At 44.5% G+C, this 17,577-nt stretch overlaps 2 protein-coding genes and 1 pseudogene across 5 annotated transcripts in view; 2 read left to right on the top strand and 1 right to left on the bottom strand.

The window, feature by feature from the left end:
* The first annotated feature begins 2,323 nt into the window (after positions 1 to 2,323).
* LOC122674281 lies at positions 2,324 to 3,094 on the top strand (annotated as a pseudogene).
* Positions 3,095 to 4,755: 1,661 nt separating this feature from the next.
* On the top strand, positions 4,756 to 9,135 carry TMEM216 (transmembrane protein 216). 2 transcript variants are annotated; one of them, XM_043872464.1, is made up of 5 exons: positions 4,756 to 4,901; positions 5,465 to 5,566; positions 6,115 to 6,207; positions 8,067 to 8,268; positions 8,551 to 9,135. In XM_043872464.1, the coding sequence occupies exons 1-5, from the start codon at positions 4,889 to 4,891 to the stop codon at positions 8,564 to 8,566; spliced, it is 426 nt and encodes a 141-aa protein (XP_043728399.1). In that variant the 5' UTR covers positions 4,756 to 4,888; the 3' UTR covers positions 8,567 to 9,135. The 2 variants fall into 2 exon arrangements, with proteins under 2 accessions (XP_043728399.1, XP_043728406.1); XM_043872471.1 differs by having other exon boundaries at positions 4,811 to 4,915.
* A 3,264-nt stretch (positions 9,136 to 12,399) lies between these two features.
* Positions 12,400 to 17,577, bottom strand: part of CPSF7 (cleavage and polyadenylation specific factor 7) — a 22,556-nt gene continuing 17,378 nt past the window's right edge. For all 3 annotated transcript variants that reach the window (XM_043872195.1, XM_043872209.1, XM_043872199.1), the window contains exon 10: positions 12,400 to 14,355. The gene's annotated coding sequence lies outside the window, so the exon portion shown is untranslated. The remainder of the gene's footprint in view (positions 14,356 to 17,577) is intronic.

Below are 17,577 nucleotides of genomic sequence, written 5' to 3'. Positions count from 1 at the left end.
GGTGAAGATCACCAGGCCTGGGCTGGGGCTAAGAGACCAGTGAGCTCCCCATCCTCTGCCGGCACGCAGCTGGGGCAGAACACCTCTGGATGTCCCCACACATATGCACCTCTGACTATGCAGCAGGAGCAAGAAAAACCAAAACATCACAGGCTGGAACCAGGAAGCAAAGCCCCTTTCTTCCTGCAGTGTCCATCCAGTGCCCTCTACTGACGCAGCCTAAGATGGCGCTCACTGAAAGGGACATGCTTTCAGTCTAGTCCATGACTTCAGAACAGGTACTGAAGTGTTTGTCTGAAGCTGAGGACCAATATGTTGATAACTGCCACACTGGGAAACCACTAAATATTTACAAGTTAAACATTATACTTGTAAATCATCATGGATCATAGAAGAAACCGGGCTTCCCTGGTGGCTCAGACGGTAGAGAATCTGCCTGCAATGCGGGAGACCTGGGTACGATCCCTAGGTTGGGAAGATCCCCTGGAGGAGGTCATAGCAACCCACTCCAGTATTCTGGCCTGGAAGATCCCCATGGACAGAGGAGCCTGGCGGGCTATAGTCCATGGGGTCGCAAAGAGTTGGACATGACTAAGCAACTAAGTATATATAGCACAGCACAAAGAAAAAACCATAAGAGAAATTAGAGAGTACTTTAAGCGACATCATCATGAAAATACAACATTTAAAATCCATATCATGGGGGCTTCCTTAGTGGTCCAGTGGTTAAGAATTCACCTTGCAATGCAGGGGATGCGGGTTTGGTTCTCGGTCGGGGAGCTAAGATTCTACATGCCGCAGAACAACTAAGCCTGCTTGCCACAACTAGAGAGTCCATGTGCCACAATGAAAGCTTCCCCATGATGCAACAGAGATCCCGTGTGCCACAACAAAGACTTGACATAGCCAAGTAAATAAATATTTTAAAAAATGCATCTGATGCAGCTTCTGTCAGAAAAGAAGATCTAAAACCAAATGTCTAATTTTTCACCTTAAATCAGAAAAAGCAAATTAAGCCCAAAGTAGGAAGAAAGAAGGCTATATTAAACATAAGACCAGAAAAAAAAGAACATGGGTAAATAATAGATTAAAAAATATATGAAACTAAAAGTTAATTCTTTGAAAAGTTAGTTGATTAAGCTTCAGCTAGATTGTGGAGCTTATCCCAGGAATGTAAGGTTGGTTTGATATTTAAAAATCAATGGGTGAAATTCACCAAGTCAGCAGAATAAAGAGGGAAAAGTATTTCATCATTAATTAGTTGTATCTGTGACAAAATTCATAACATTCACTTGTGGTTAAAAAAATATCTGCAAACTAAGAACAGCTCGTTGTTTAGTCGCTAAGTCATGTCCGACTCTTTTGTGACTCCATGGACTGTAGCCCACCAGGATCCTCTGTCCATGGGATTTCCCAGGCAAGAATACTGGAGTGGGTTGCCATTTCCTTCTCCAGGGGGCCTTCCTGACCCAGGGATCAAACTCAAGTCTCTTGCATCTCCTGCACTGGCAGGCGGATTCTTTACCACTGAGCCACTAGGGAAGCCCTAAGAATTGCTAGCATGTACCAAAAATCCGGACTTCCAGAAGGAAGCAGGTGTTCAGCATAACCCACATAGTTTGCGCAAACAATTGGGGCACAGTGAGACATTTTGGATTGATGGAAACCTTTCTGAAGTACAAGTTCACAGACACCAGCCAAAGGCTAACCTTGCAAGTAGGACTTGTAAGGATAGCAATCTCAGGCCTGTTATGTCAGCTCCTTTCTGCACAATATCACAACCAAACTGGTTTCTTTCCAGAAAGGCAAGGTTGGTTATACCTTTAAACATCAATGTGACTCATAACATTAGCAGAATAAAGGGAGGAAAACAGACTGCCTCAACAGATGCAGAGACAGCATTCAGTAAAATGTATCACAAACATTTCAGCAAATCAGAAGAAGAAGGGACTTTCTTAAACTGATAGTATCTACAGAAAAATTTACCATTAGCATATTAATTGTGAAATATAATACTTTCCCCTGATGTTTGGAAAGAATATCCATTATCACCACTTCTGTTTAACATATACTGGAGGTCTTAGCCAGTACAATAAGGTAACTTGAAAAACTGACAGTACAGGGATTGAAAGGGAAGAAGTAGCACCATCTTTATTTTCTGACGCTATGATACTATGTACATTAACATCCAAAAGGATCTTTGTATTCCGTTGCTCAAGATGTCTGTCTAGGTGCAAGCACTCCATCAAAGGGTTGCAGTCCCAAACCACACTGAAACATTACTTCCCACTTACTTGGAGAGTGATGATGATAACTTTAAAAACTGAAAATAAAAGGTGTTGATAAGGATGCAGAGAAATTGGGATCCTCGTACAGTGCTGGTGGAATGTAAAATGCTTACAGACACTGTGGAAAACAGTTTGATGGCTCCTTGAAAAGTTAAACATGGGACTACACACTGTTTCAAAATGCTGCTAAGACCCTAGGGCCAGTGACTGACACCACCTCACTCATGGACTCAACAGAAAGCGACTCCCGGAGTGGCCATTAAGACTTACCAGCAGACTCACGACACTTCACGGCCAAAATGACACCATTTTCCACCTCGGCCCAGTGTTCAACATCTGACAGTGCTTGCGGGATCTCTCCAGAACAAACCAATCATGTATGACCAAAACCGCCACTTGTGAAGATTTTGTAAGCAGCAGGTGCACAAGGTGAAATGTTCACTGGTAAAGAGGTCATGCATCATCTAGGCCAGTACGCATTGGTGAGTCACGATCAGCAGGAGCAGCAATATGGTGTACAGTGGTGGAGATCTTTTGGGAGAACTCCTGGGCCGTCGGACTTTCTCTGTGGAAGATCCAAGCCATCTGTCTATGATGTGCTAAGGAAGAATCTTGTCACATTAGCTACTGCTGCTAAAGCATGAGTAACTTGCCCAAGATGAGATGCCACTAACAAGAGAGCAGATTATCTGTGACTGTCCAGTCCTTGCTGTTTCTTTTGTGCCACACACTGACGTTTCCTTTACCCCTACTTGTAACAGAATTTGCCCCAATTAATTTTTAACACATTTTAAAAAATCTGAACATTAAATCTTTAAAACATTTTTTTAAAGTCAAACATGGAATGACCATAAAATTCAGTAATTCCCTCCTAGATGTATATTTAAAGGAACTGAAAACAGATACTTCCACAGATACTTCTATGCCAATGGTCACTGCAGCATTTTTCTAGCCCGAAGGTGAAAACTCATGTCTACTTGTCAACAGATGGATAAACAAAATGTGGCGCACGCGTGCACACACACACACACACACACACACACACACACACAGAGGAATATTATTCAGCCGTAAAAGGGAATGAAGTTCTGATATAAGCTATAACATGAATGAACCTTAAAAACATGCTAAATGGAATTATGCCAGATACAAAAGGACAAGTATTGTATGATTCCATTTACTTAAAATATAAAGACTAGGCAAATTCATAGAAATAAAAAAGTAGATCAAAGGTTAGCAGGGCCTAGGGGGACAGGGAGAAAGGGGAGTTACTGTTTAATGGTTACAGAGTTTCCCATTACCATGATGAAAAAAGCTTTGAAAATGGTGGAGATGGTTACCCAACATTGTGAATATAATTAATGCCATTGAATTGTAACTTGAAAAAAAAAAAGTCACTCTACTCAAATTACCTGGTTTGAGTGTGACAGTGTTTTCTGTCCTACCCTGACAGTGGCTGACAGTCCAGTCAACCTGAGTCCAATCAAAACTCTTCTTTCTGCTTCCCTGTGGGCGGTAACACATGCTAACTGCTCCAAACCACAATCAGGTTTCAAAGCCCCGTTCACCAGTCATCTCTTGAGAACTCTCAGTTCCCATCTACAGTACTTTGTCTTCCCAACTCCCATGCACGTCAGGGGTCACGTGGTAATCATGTTTCATCTTCCCCGTCTTATTTGCGCTCCTTGAAAGGATCCTCTGCCTGCCTGCTCAGTCGCTCAGTGGAGTTTCTTTGCGATCCCAGGGCTGTCTAGCCCGCCAGGCTCCTCTGTCCAAGAGATTTCCCAGGCAAGAATACTGGAGTGGGTTGCCAAAGGAGCCTCTAGTTCTGATTAATTCTGGTGTCTTCTAAGTACCTGTTTGATAAATCGGACGCACCAAATCCCCTATTACCCTCCCCCAAAAGACTGCTTGCTAGACAAAAGACCCTAACCCCCAACCCGCATTTGCAGAGCACTTTCTTGCATTGTCAGACGGTTGTTTGGGATTCCCTCATGGCTCAGACCGTAAAGAGCCTGCCCTCAATGCCGGAGGCGTAAGTTTGATCCCTGGGTCCTGAAGATCCCCTGGAGAAGGAAATGGCAACCCACTCCAGTATTCTTGCCTGGAAAATCCCATGGACTGAGGAGCTTGGCGGCTATATGTAGTCGATAGGATCACAAAGAGTCAGACACGACTGAGCGACTACACTTTCACTTTTCTTTTTTTCGTGCATTGTCAGACCGTTAGTAAAGAGAATCGTGGGGTTAGGGCCTATCTGCCAATCCTGTGGTCACATTACCACTATTGGCTACTTCTGCCGATTCATTGTAAACTCTGGGTGGGGAAGCCCAACAGCTGCTCCCAGCCCTGGGAGCCTGCGGACTCCAGCTCGGTGGGTGGCCACTGTGCTGTCAAGGGTCGCCAGTCAGAACCCCAGGAAAGGCCATTTGCGCGCACGCGCGGACGCAACAAGACAGCCTTCGCACCAGGCAACCATAGAGTGTGATGGGCGGGCAGAGAGGCCAGAATCTCGGGCCGCTCCGTCCCCCGCTTCCGGCAACGCCTCGCTGTTCCAGGAGTAGAGGTAGCCGCGTACGCAGTTTCCATGGGGACTGGAGATGGCGCCGCGAGGTGAGATTACGGAGGTGTGTGAGTCGCTGGTCCTGATCGCTTCTATACTCCACTCCTTTCTCTCCTATTCCTCGACTTATATAAGCCCTCTATTCTCGGGTATTATGGACATCACTCCTCACTTGTCCAAAGCAGGGTCTAGCAGCCTCACCCTCCCTGAGTTCCTGAAGGTCTCGGGGTTTGGGTCTCAGATTCCCCCAAATTCTTGGCCGGGCCTGTTCTAGGCCAGCTCAGTTACAGATTTGCAGCGTGACTTCAAAGAAGCCAGTGCTGGCTTCTGCACCCCAATATCCCTTCCCAAATAGTGACGAGGTTAGATCTTAAAGGGGCTTTGACTTTCGCGCCCGAAGCCTAGAGTCAAGTTTAGCGGACACCCTATACACACACACACACACCCTCTCTCTCTCTCTCTCCCCCCTCATCAGCAATCAGAAGTGCCCCAAGTAGCCCTTTCCATTAGCTGCGACCTCGTGTTTCCTTCAAGTTAGACACAAATCCAGTGAAATAACTGAGGTTGAGCTGCCCTCCAGCCCATCTCTTTTTCTCTGTGTTCACATTTTCAGGTAAACGGTTGTCCTCCACCCCGCTGGAAATTCTGTTCTTTCTGAATGGGTGGTATTATGCTACCTATTTCCTGCTGGAACTCTTCATATTTCTGTATAAAGGTAAGGCCTGGGGTTTGACTACCCTTGCCGACATCCCTTCCCCACTTCAGCACAGAGCCAACTCCCACCAAAAACCTTCCTATTTTTCATTCTTTTCTGCCCCCTGGGGATTCTTTTCACTGTAAGGTAGAAGTCTTCTCAGCTGATTTCTTGAGAATGATTTAGTGGGAAGCTCCTGGGCAAGAATTTCTTGAGTTTGGGAAATGTGGGATTCTCCATTCCAACTCTCCCCCATCACCTCTTGCTGAACCCCACTTTCAGCCCGTTGATGACCCTTGGAAGCTATTCAGCGGTCTGTGTACCTGTGTACAGCTGATAATGGTGGAGGGTGGAGTCCTCATAGACTCTCCGATTTAGGAATAAAACCCCATAACAATATGCCTGCCTCTAACAGAAACGCAGCCACGAGTTAACACATCCTGCATCAGGTTAACAGATCCTGCCCACATCTCACTAAGTAGTTCATGGAAAGCTGATAAGACTCACGTGTGTAGGAGTTCTCCTGCATACTGTTCTGTGTTTGCAAACTCTGACTTTTGTGTTGGCAGGTCTCCTGCTCCCATATCCAACAGCCAATCTAGTCCTGGATGTGGTGATGCTCTTCCTGTATCTCGGAATTGAAGTAATTCGACTATTTTTTGGTGAGTGTTTGTCCAAAGAATATTTCCATTCTTTCTGAGATGAGCTGGTATCCGTAACCTGATTAACAAGGAAAAGTACATAACCTAGGCTCACCAATTAAGAGATTGGATCTGTTGGTATATCCCATTACCCCCTCTCTGAAGTTTCAAGCTGCTTCATATTTTGGGTCAAGATGTATCTGTCTGTTGCCCTGCAGGGCCAGAAGTGGGCAGTGACATGATATTAGATAATTCCTTCCCAGTTGTCTAACTGTTACAACAGTGCCTTGTTCCTCTCACTGGTTTGCTTGGGAGAATAGATTCATCTGTAACTCCATGTCCGGGGCAGGAGATGCCTGCACAGGTCAGCACTAAGATCCCCTTCATTTTTCCAAACAAGGATTTCTCTAAGACGAGTTTTGTATTCCTGGAAATACAGAGCAAGCCCTTATTATTATTAGTTAGAATATGTCATCCCTGAAAATGTTCTTTAAACACATTGAAGAAAAAAAATACTTTCAGCACATATCACTAGGGATAAAGAAAGCTCACATAAAATGCTAAGAAAAAAAGCTAGTTTTAAAAATTAGCAAGGGAGGGAATTCCCTGGCTGTCCAGTGGTTAAGATTTCAAGCTTCCAACTCAGGGGGTTGGGTTTTGATCCGTGGTTGGGGAACTAAGATTCTGCATGCTGCACGGCAAAAAAAGAAAAAAAAAATTAGCAAGGGACCCTAATGGGCAGTTCACATAAGAATAATTACAAAGGACCAGTAACCATGATAAAATGCCCAAACTCACTAACAAAAAGCAAATTAGAAAAACAAGGTAACATTTTCACCCATTGGATTAAAAAGATTTCCAAATGCCCAGTATTCAAATAATTGCAAGAAACAGTCTCACACTCATGTGAGTATTTATATTCCCTCACCCCTGGGAGTATAAATTAGTATAACCTTTTTTGCTAATGGTTTTACCAGGTAAAATTCATATTCTTAGACATTAAAAATTTCCCTTCTAAAACTGGTTGAAAAAAACACACTTCTACAGATACACAAATATATCTATATGAGGATGTTATTGCCACGTATTTTTGGACATCAAAACATTAGAAACAACCTGTCAATACAGGATTAGTTAAATTATGATATTGGTTCAATGTAATTGTTCATAGCCATTAAAAAAGGTAGTTATGTGTGGAAAGACTTATGATAGAGTAAAAGGTAGTTACATGTGGAAAGATGTCTAACTATGTTAAATGGTTAAATAAGTTGCCACACAGTATGCAGAGTATGATTCTACTTTTATAATAATGAAAATAATAACACGTGACTATACACATAAAAAAAGTCTGAAAGAGTATATCTCATCCTGTAATAATGGCTTTCTCTAGAGGGTGAATCATGGGGTCTTTTAATTTCTATATTTTCTAAAATGATTTTCTATATTTTTTTCTTTCCTTTTTTTGGTCATTCCGTGGGGCATGTGGGCCCTTAGTTCCCCAACCAGGGATTGTACCCATGCTCCCTGCAGTGGAAGCACAGAGTCAACCACTGGACTGCCAGGGAAGTCCATATTTTCTATATTAACTGACAAGCGTTCAATGATTATATATTATTTTTATAATTAAAAAGATCTTTCCTCAAATAAAGATCCCATTGTTTCTTGACTGGGAGCAGGACCTTTCTGCGAATGACTCTAATCCCATAGCCGCTCCAAAGCCTCCTGTTTTTAACACAGTGGGATCCTGTTAATAAAGTTGCACATCCCCATTCAGGACCATTTGCCTCTGCTTGCCAGTCCATCCCATCCCACCCGCCTTTTCCTCTGAGGCCAAGGAAAGCAGGCCACTTGGAGGTGACTCCATGGGCTGTGTCTGACAGGTACAAAGGGAAACCTCTGCCAGCGAAAGATGCCACTTGGTATTAGCGTGGCCTTGACCTTCCCGTCCACCATGATGGCCGCCTATTACCTGCTGCTGCAGACCTATGTGCTCCGCCTGGAAGCCATCATGAATGGCATCTTGCTCTTCTTCTGTGGCTCAGAGCTCCTGCTTGAGGTGCTCACCCTGACTGCTTTCTCCAGGTACTGCTGCTAAGGGGCCATTTCCCGTCACTGGAGGGTTGGGTTCCCATCCCAGGGAGGGGTTCACTGTTCTTCTAAAGCTTGAAGGGTCTGGACTGTAGAGGATGTTTAAGGGTGAGAAAAGTGTCTTTTTCCACTGAAAGGTGTCTTTCCTGAAGTTATACACTTAGGGAAGATATTCTTGCTTTCTGGGGCCAAGAGACTTGGATTATAGAACAGTTCAGGCCAGCTGCTCTTGTTCACTGGCCTTTTAACATTTTCTTTCTTTCTTTCTGCCATCAGTATGGACAGGATGTGAAGTACAAAAACTTCAGCCAGCAGCCTTCACAGGCTGAGACCATACATACCTCTGATACTTCAGCCACACCAGTGAGAAATGGCAGGCCAAGTTGTCCTGAGAAAGGTGGCAGCTTTTCCTCGGCACAGAGACCTGGGGAACAAACCCAGCATAAGGCCACTGGGCACCGTCTTCTCAACCAGGACCATCAGCCCAGGAGACTCTTCTACACTCCAGAATAGGGAGGGGCAAGGCTGGTGCCTTCCTGGCCCTTCTCGGAACCAGCTCCCTTCTGACCTCAGGTTTTCCTCTTTGATCATCGTGGCCAGAGCATCTTGTGTGGACCTTTCAGGCTCCCTGAGCTTCCAGCAGGACCTGAGCCACTGGCTCCCCGTGTGTGCTGTGCCCCACATGTCCTGCAGGAACATGGGGTGCCTCAGGAGGGTGTGCTCCCAGAGCGATGCAAAAGCCGCTCATCGCATTTCTCAGACTGAGCTCCAGAGCTTTTTAAGTAGCTCATAGTGTTATTTTTCTACTCTCATCATGAAACAAACATTATTTTATAATAAATATGTATTTTCTATTGTGGGGGATTGTAGCCTTTTCCTTATGGCACCTGTCCCTAGAATTTCATCCACTTCGAGAGAAGGTAGAGACTATCCCCAGGGTTTGTTCTTGGCTGAGCTTAGTGACCCGTGCAGACACAGAGGCAGCAATGAAGGTGTCCTCCTGAATTTCTTCCCCCGCAGCCCCAGTCTCAATGAATCCCTAAAGGCCTTGCCAGCTTCTGTGTCTTCTTCAGACCTGTCATCCTGACCGCTCATATTCTTCACCTCTGCCCCAAAGCCAGCATATTTTTAAAATTTATTTATTTTTGGTTGTGCTGGGTCTTCATTTCTGCACTCAGGCTTTCTCTGGTTTCGGTGAGTGAGGGCTACTCTCCATTGTGTCGCACGGGTGTCTCACTGCAGTGGCTTCTCTTGTTGCAGAGCACAGGCTCTAGACACACAGGCTTCAGTAGCTGCGGCACGCAGGGTCAGTGGTTGTATAGCCAGCATCTTGTCTCTCATTGTACTTACAGATAATCCTCATCTTTCCAGGATGAGGCGTGGTTAATTGGAAGAAACATGTTCTAAACTTACTGATGTTTTTTGGTCATTTGTTTTAAATTTTCAAGTGAACATAAAAAGAACATATACTTTTATTTTTTAAGCTGCAGAAATGTTGTCCTAAATGAGTGTATCTTCTCTTCTCCAAGTAACCATCTTTAAAACCGTTTCTCATCTTACATATGTGATAGCAGCCACTTTTTTTAGCTCCAAGAAGCCATAACAGAAGCCACTTTAGGAAACCTTGAGCCATATGGCCCCTCTGCTATCAGGTGAATCCTAGACTATCTGCTCTTACTCAGAGTAAAAAGTAATTGGCCTTTAAGAATGTCATGCTGGTTTTTAACTGCTTCTTTCCTGTGATCAGGCTCATTCTCATCCTACAAAGGTCTCCACTGTCCAAGCTTTCTCTTGTTTCCTGACCCTCTGTGTCCTTGCCTAAGAGCTGCCTTTGGGGTCTATCCAAAGACTGTATTAGATAGGTCTAATTCAGCATGAAACAGTAACAAAAACTTCAATAGGAACTTCCCTGACATTTCAATAACATATCCCATGAATACAATTTTCTGTTGTTTCTCACACTGCCTTTTTGCCACCTACCCTTGCTTTGAAGAAATCACTGGTATCAAACTGGAGAACTCATTCTTCTTAACCTCCCTATTTCATTTAGAGCTTCACTGGTTGTGGTTAAAGAATCTGCCTGCAATGCAGGAGACCTGAATTCAATTCCTGGGTCAGGAAGATCCCCCTGAGAAGGAAATGGCAACCCACTCCTGTATTCTTGCCTAGAGAACTCCATGGACAGAGGAGCCTGGCAGGCTACAGTCTATGGGGTTGCCAAGAGTAGGACACAACTTAGTGACTAAACCACCACCACCCTCCCAGCAATGCAGAAAAATGAATGGGAGGTTCAGTTCTAAGAGGCAGCTTATAATTCACAGGGGCTTTAGAAAGCAATTTAATCTCACCTCTGATTTGGCAGGTTTAGAGATGAGGAAGTAACAGAGCCAAGCATCAACTGGTTACTAACTTGTTAGAAACTTTTGCCTTACTTGTCTCAGTCTGGATCAACCCCAGTCCTCAATGGGTACATGCGGATGGGAATGAATGATTGAAAATGGGCACAGAATTAAAACAAAGTCCTCACATTTTCTCCTTGGGTACCTCAAAGCATTGCATTTCCCATGCATAGCTCCATAAATGCGCCTCCTAGTTTATTTTTGGCCCACCACCCTGCACGCAGGCTCTTGGTTCCCTGACCACAGACCAAACCTGTGCCCCCTGCAGTGGAAGCTAGGAGCCTTAACCACTGGCCTGCCAAGAAGTCCCATAAACGTTCTATTCTTCTTGCTGCTTGTCAGAGCCAGCTGTGTGGACACAGGCATCAGAGAACATCATACAATAAAAACTGAGGCAGTGGAGGATGGAATCAGCACAGCTAGTCTTTCAGGGTTTAACGTGTCAGGCTGTGCTCACCGTAGTGTCAAGGGAAGCCACCACACGCCATACACACCTGAAGAACTAACATTCTGGGACAATGGAAAAGGACAAAGGAGCAGGCGCTGGTCACGAGAGCTGACAGAGGTTGCTCAGATATTCATGCTCATGCCTAGAACTGCCGGGTGATTGCAGTGGCAGAGGTGACCCAAAGTCTTTCCCTTTCTAGACTCCCACGGTAGCCCTAGGAGAAACTGCAGGATGTATTTGCTTCTCTGGTCTAACAGTCCTCACACTCTAGTCCCCACACACATAAGCCATCTGGAACATAAAAAGTAGACTTTCTAGACTAGAGTGGATGCAGCACAGGAAGGCACTTTAGCAAGCATGGCACACATCTGAGCCCACACAACTGAGATGCAGGTGACCATGGAACTCAACTTGAGAACACTGGTTTAAGTTCTGAGGGGCACTGCGATAATTTTCCTTTAAGTTTGGTAACATCGTAGACCCTCTGGAGATTTCTCTTCTATTACAGGTTGTTTTTATACTGCTTTTACCTTTACTGGTCTCAGTAACACGTTGTATATCATCTGATCATTTGTTCGTCTTTTTATTGTGTTAACTCTTCTTGTTCACCAGGCTTTTTAAAAAGTCAGCTTTCTGGAATCCCGAGGATCACCCCACAACACGGCTTTCTAACCTGTACTTCCTTATATTTAGATAGCAATTCAGTCTACATAAAACATTCCCATTTGTTATTGCTGATGCTTAAAACATCCCAGTGTGGAAGGCAGGACAGCTATCGTTTTCATCCTGCAGATAAAAGCCTGAGGTCATGCTGCCTGTCCATGGCCATAGATTAAGAGTGTGGAAGGAAGCACTAGCCAGCCTATCTGCTAATTCCTAGCACAGGATTCTTCCCTTTATGAACTTGATGACATCAGAACTCAACTGTACAAGGTAGGACATTTATTCTGGGAATATATCTTAGGAATCTTGAAGGATAAAGGATGACCTAGAATTAGGCTATTTAGATGGCTAAGGAAAAAAAGCTAAATCTCAAGGGGCACCTCCAAAGTATTACACGAGGTCTCCCAGGTGTACCACACACACTGCACACCCATCGTCCAGTTCCAGCTGAGAACTCTGGGATTCACTCCCCTCCCTCTACATCAGCCCGCACCCATGTCCCAGACACCTCAACAAATCTATGCAATGCGGAATCTGTGAAACAGCGCACACCCCATTTATTATTTAAAAATATTTTGTTACAAAAGGAAAAAAAATACAATGCAGTATAAAAGATTGACAGTGTCATCAAGTTTATTACACAATTTTCAACCTATCAGAAAGACAAACAAATCACCAACAACAGGGGGACGGGGCCGTGGCCTTTTTGAGGGTTGGGTTTCTTTCCTTTTGCTATCAGGAAATAAAACTAAAAATTGTGTCATTGAGTAAAAACAAAACAAAAAATAGGGAGAAAAAAAATTCTCCGGGTAAACGGCTTTTCTGGTATTCTATATGTATTTTCTTCGCCGTAAACTGTCACCTTACGTGGTTTTCTCTACATTAAAAAGACACCCGGAGCTGCTCTTGAGGATAAGCACATCACTTAACACTTGGCTGGCTGGGCGGGGTGCCATATTCTGAAGTGGAGGCGGGGATGGGGTTGGGGGACAGGGGATAAAAAGCTACAACCGGTAGCCTCTGTCCCAAGGGAATGTGCCTCTCCAACCCTGGGGGGACTCCCTTAGTGACTGATTGAGGGCTGTGTCAGAAACGTGCAGGGAACAGAGGAAGGGTTCGGTCCAACTCAGTCTCTCCCCTCTGAGCCAGAAGGGTCTCCAGTGACCCTACATCTCACATGCCACGTCTCCTGTTAGATGTCACATGCCCTTATAGATGCAAGAAGAAGTAGCATCCGTCACCCCATGGGTATTGCAGGACCCTGTTGCTGCCGCTTCTGTCAGCAGCAACCACATCACAATTTGGATGTTATGGGAAAAGCAATTCCTTTGCCTGTGTAGAAAATGGCCCCCAGAGCGGTGGTCCTTAGAATTCTGAGCTGAGCTCATTCAGGTCAGGCTCCACTTCCTTGCTCCTTATCAGAGGCAGCAAGTACCTCCAGGCAGAGCGAGGGGAGCTATTAAGTCAAAAGGTGAAAAAATACCAAATTTTTGTGACTTTACTTACTAGTGCCAGGTTATCCCACAATAAGTAAAAGTATGTACCTGGAGGATGCAAGCCCATGCTCACATCGAACCTGAAAAAAGAAAAGCCTATGGAAGTAGGCCATATCCTGCCCAACTTGCCTCCTTCCCCATTCCTAGTACTTAACGAGGGTTCTTCACTGCTGAGGTCCGACATCCCCAACTCCCAATGGCAGTACCTTCCTCTAAAACAAGGAAGCCGCCTTCTTGGGGGAAGGGCTCCACATGTGAAATGGAAAAGCCCCAGGGAAAGGGAACATCTAGTGGATGGAGCTGGTTATTGCAACAGGCAACCAAGCAAGAAGCAGTAGAGGGTGGTAATGGGCTCCGCCAGACCCCCCAGCAGACAGCAACCTCATGGGCCTTCTCTGCTTAGGAGGGGCAAGTCCACTGAGGAGGCTGGGCAGCAGGGAGTTAGAAGGGTTTGAGCCCTTGGGAGGTTAGGGAAACAAACCGTCAATATGTAAGAGGAAAAGCAAGAACAGGAGCTTTCCAGGAAGTAGTTTCTGTTCCCATGGTCCCTCCTCAAAGGGCTGGGAAGGTAAAGGAGTTAAACAAAGTGGTATATTAGCAAGGGATTTGGACCCTCTTGGCCCCATCAAACCTAGTGCTGAGGGCAGGACCCTGGGCATATTTGGCACACCCAGTCACTCTCCTAGATCCCACAGGGAGGATCCATTTTCTTTGGGAAGAATTCTTCCCATCAACCTCACCACTGAACTGCTCCTGGAGAATCAGAAACTCAATACGTTTCCTTGGACAAAGCACCATTCTCTATGGAGACCAGGGACCTGGACATGGTTTCTTCCTGTCTTCCACCCTCCCAACCACATGAAGTCTTTAGTTCTTTACCCTGGCAAAAAGGAGTGGGACTGGGAGGGCTGCCAGGCAATCTTCAATCCTGTAGGGTAGAGGGTATTCCCTGGGTGTCTGGAGGGGTTAGGGGCTTGGAGGAAGGGGAAGGGGTGGAGCGGCCTCCGTCCTTTAGTCCTGATCAAGGTGAGGAGATGCAAGTCCATTAAAAAAACATTAGCTTCCAACCAGATTCCTGTAATGAGAACATCGGAAGGGAAGAAAGAAAGCACAAATTAGAGGTTACTTTCTGATTAACAAGGGCTTATAATAAATTATAGTGGCATTTTCTAAAGTTAAAACGTATGAAATAGGGGATGCAGACAGAGAGAATGCACACGTGGGAAAGTAAAAAACAGGAGAGTTGTCTGGGAATGTCTGGCACTGTGAGTAGTGAGGGCATGGCTGGAGGAGAAGAGAGGAAAAAGGAGTACGTCTTACTTTAAGGTTAGAGGGAAGAACAGTGACAACGAAATGAGGAGTCAAAGCAGTCTGACTGGAAAGGGGACTTTACCTGGAAAAGTATGGAAACTACTACATTTCAAGAAAAGTTGCTGTAAGGGAGCATGGTGACTTTAAATACTATTTCAGAAAATCTATTCTGAGCAAGTCATAACTTACCTTAAGGGAAAGGGGAAAAATCTGGAAATGGGAGGTACAGTGGTAAGAAAACAAGCGTGTACATGACCAAATCCATTAATCCCCAAATACCTAAGAGGCCCTAGCAGGGAGTATGCACTTATACACGAAAAACTAAACTTTTCTCCTTTTAAAGAAGCATACACATAGCTATACACATAGAGCCAGGGATGTTCTAAGTTGTACTAAAACTCAAGAGATTTTAAGTCTTCCCTCAGGTGACGGCTGTAGGGGAGGGACCAAGAAGCACTCCCACACCAATCAGGAGTGATCTGGCCAGAACAGAAAGCAGAGCAGGAAATCAAAGAAAACAGTCAGTAGTCACCATCCAAGAACACTAAAAGCACAGTTAGGGTCTTCTGCTCAACAGTAAAGCACTGTTACATCACGTGCACATCGTGACCAAACTTCAGGTCCCCAGGACACAGCCCTTGTTCCAATGCTGTGATGCCAATCTGCAGGGGGTGGCCTGGCAATCTTACCATATAAGATAGAACTGATGGTGAAAAGGAAAAGGGGGAACGAAATTTGGGCTGAAGATTTAAACTAGTGCCCAAGCTGGTAACATGGCCTATACATAAAGGCTCAACCTTAATGTGTGCACTTTCGTAACATGGAGGAGCTAGCCAAAGAAAAAATACACTTATAAGCTGCCTGATCCTTCTGCACTCTGCACTGGCACTATTTCAGCCTGGGGTCCTCAGAGCCTGTCACGGCCTCTGGTTTCTCTAAATGTCTATGTGTGCACGCATCTCTCTCAATTTCTATACGAGGAATGAAAGCCCTCAGGGCCTTCTCAGTTTATATCCATGCGTTTCCCAATCTTTGTATTAGACCAAAACTGAAGAGAATGCTCAGCTTTCACTGGATCAGGAGGATTGCAATGAAGTGAGAATAAATATATATCATGCAGGATAATGTCTTAAAACATCTACAAAAAGTCAGCGCCACAGACTACCTAAGAATATCCTCACACTCCAAAGCATACACACATATACCACAAAAGAGATGTGATTTGGGAACTGCTCCTACAAAACAAGACTCAAAGGAAAACTAGTGCATCAGAAGTAAACTACAGTTGACCCTTGAAAAATACAGGTTTGAACTGCACTGGTCCACATATATGCAGAATTTTTTGAATAAATTCATACTACAATACTATATAATCTGAGGTTGGTTGAAATTTATGGATGCGAAACCACAGAAATGGGAGGGCTGATTGTAAAGTTATACTCAAATTTTCAACTACACAGAGGTTGGCTCCCCTAACCCCTACATTGCTCAAGGGTCAACTGAATAGCACCCACTTCTTAGAGGTTATGGCTCCATTTTGGTGGTAAAGTTTGAACAGATTGAGGCCAAAGTGGGTCAATCAGACTTTAAGCCTCAGAGGTTGGGGCCATCCTGAGGAAGGGTAGACAAAAAAAAGGCTGCTGTTTTTTGCTGCCTCTAGATAGAACATACCCTTTGCTCTCAAGAACACCTGTCCATACAATATAAATACTTTTTAATAACTAAAAGGTATTGTACACAGAGCTTGGAAGTTCTTACGGTAAATGAGATTAATTATCTAGATGGAATAACCAACGTATCTAAAGGATGACTAGGAAAACTGGGGAACTAGAAAACCTGTCTCAAGAGTTAATTTTCCTCATCTGTCATAGGCCTGCACCAGCCAAATGACTGTTTTCTGGGAACTACTGGGTTACAGGATTTTTCAGAGATATCCAAATTGAACCATCCCATAATGGAAGAAAACTCCCATTTTACAGGTGGATAAAATGATGCAAGATGATAGCTTTTAAAGTCTAAGTTTCAAAAAAAATAAAAATAAATAAAAATAAAGTCTAAGGTTCAGATGTTCAACCCCCAAAATTCTAGTCATCAGTAGACCTCACAAGTTCTCTATCAAGGGCTGTCAGACAAGCAAAGCTGCCAAGAACAGTGACGTGAAGTTACACATTCCGACTATGAAGCTGAGTGTGGCCCCATGCTTTGCACAGACCAAGTAACACCTCCCTGGTCACTCTTATAGCTAGCTGCAAAGGACACACACGGTGGGCTGCAGGATTGGGGGAGGGTGGTGACTGACACTGAACCTACAAGCAACACTAGCAACTGTGGTAGCTCCAACAAGACAGGGAAGTGCTGCTACTGCTACGGGAGGGAAGAGCTCAATCAAAAGACCCACTCAACCCACCCTCCTGCCCACCCTGAGACTGAATTAGGCCAAAGCGATCTGTGGGCTCCACCGCTCTTGAAGCCTGCTTTTCTGGAAGATATATGGGCACTTCTCAAAACTCAACCTATTGCAAAATCTAGAAAGAAGTTATCTAGAACCCATAGCCTAACTGCTGATTTTCTGAGGGGTATCTTAGATTTCCATTAATATCAAGTACTTCAAGGTTGTGGAGTAAATGAGAACAGAGAAGGGAGGCAGATAAAAAATGTTAGTTAATTTCATTTCCCCATATATCTGCTCTCTACAGAAAAAGACAAAAAGAATTCCCAACTACAACTTTGCTTAAGTTTTAAAAAAACAAAAAACAAAAAACAAAATATTTATTTATTTGGCTGTTGTTGGGTCTCAGTAGCAGCATGCGGGATCCAGATTCCTGACCAGAGATGAAACCTGGGACCCCTGCACTGGGAGCACAGAGTCTCAGCCACTGGATGACTAGAGAAATCCCTCTGCTTAGGTTAATGGCAGACAATGTCAAACAACCAATGAGAGGGCAGTAGCTGAATATAACAAGACTCCTTTCTCATTAGTTTGGTA

The sequence above is a fragment of the Cervus elaphus genome, chromosome 2, assembly GCF_910594005.1.
Source record: "Cervus elaphus chromosome 2, mCerEla1.1, whole genome shotgun sequence".
Taxonomy (NCBI): domain Eukaryota; kingdom Metazoa; phylum Chordata; class Mammalia; order Artiodactyla; family Cervidae; genus Cervus; species Cervus elaphus.
This window is presented reverse-complemented; position numbering and strand designations above follow the sequence as displayed.

Excerpts from the sequence above, each read along its gene's own strand:
- TMEM216 (XM_043872464.1), top strand. Across the intron at positions 5,567-6,114 it reads CTTCATATTTCTGTATAAAG|GTCTCCTGCTCCCATATCCA; the intron begins GTAAGGCCTGGG and ends TTGTGTTGGCAG. Across the intron at positions 6,208-8,066 it reads AGTAATTCGACTATTTTTTG|GTACAAAGGGAAACCTCTGC; the intron begins GTGAGTGTTTGT and ends TGTGTCTGACAG.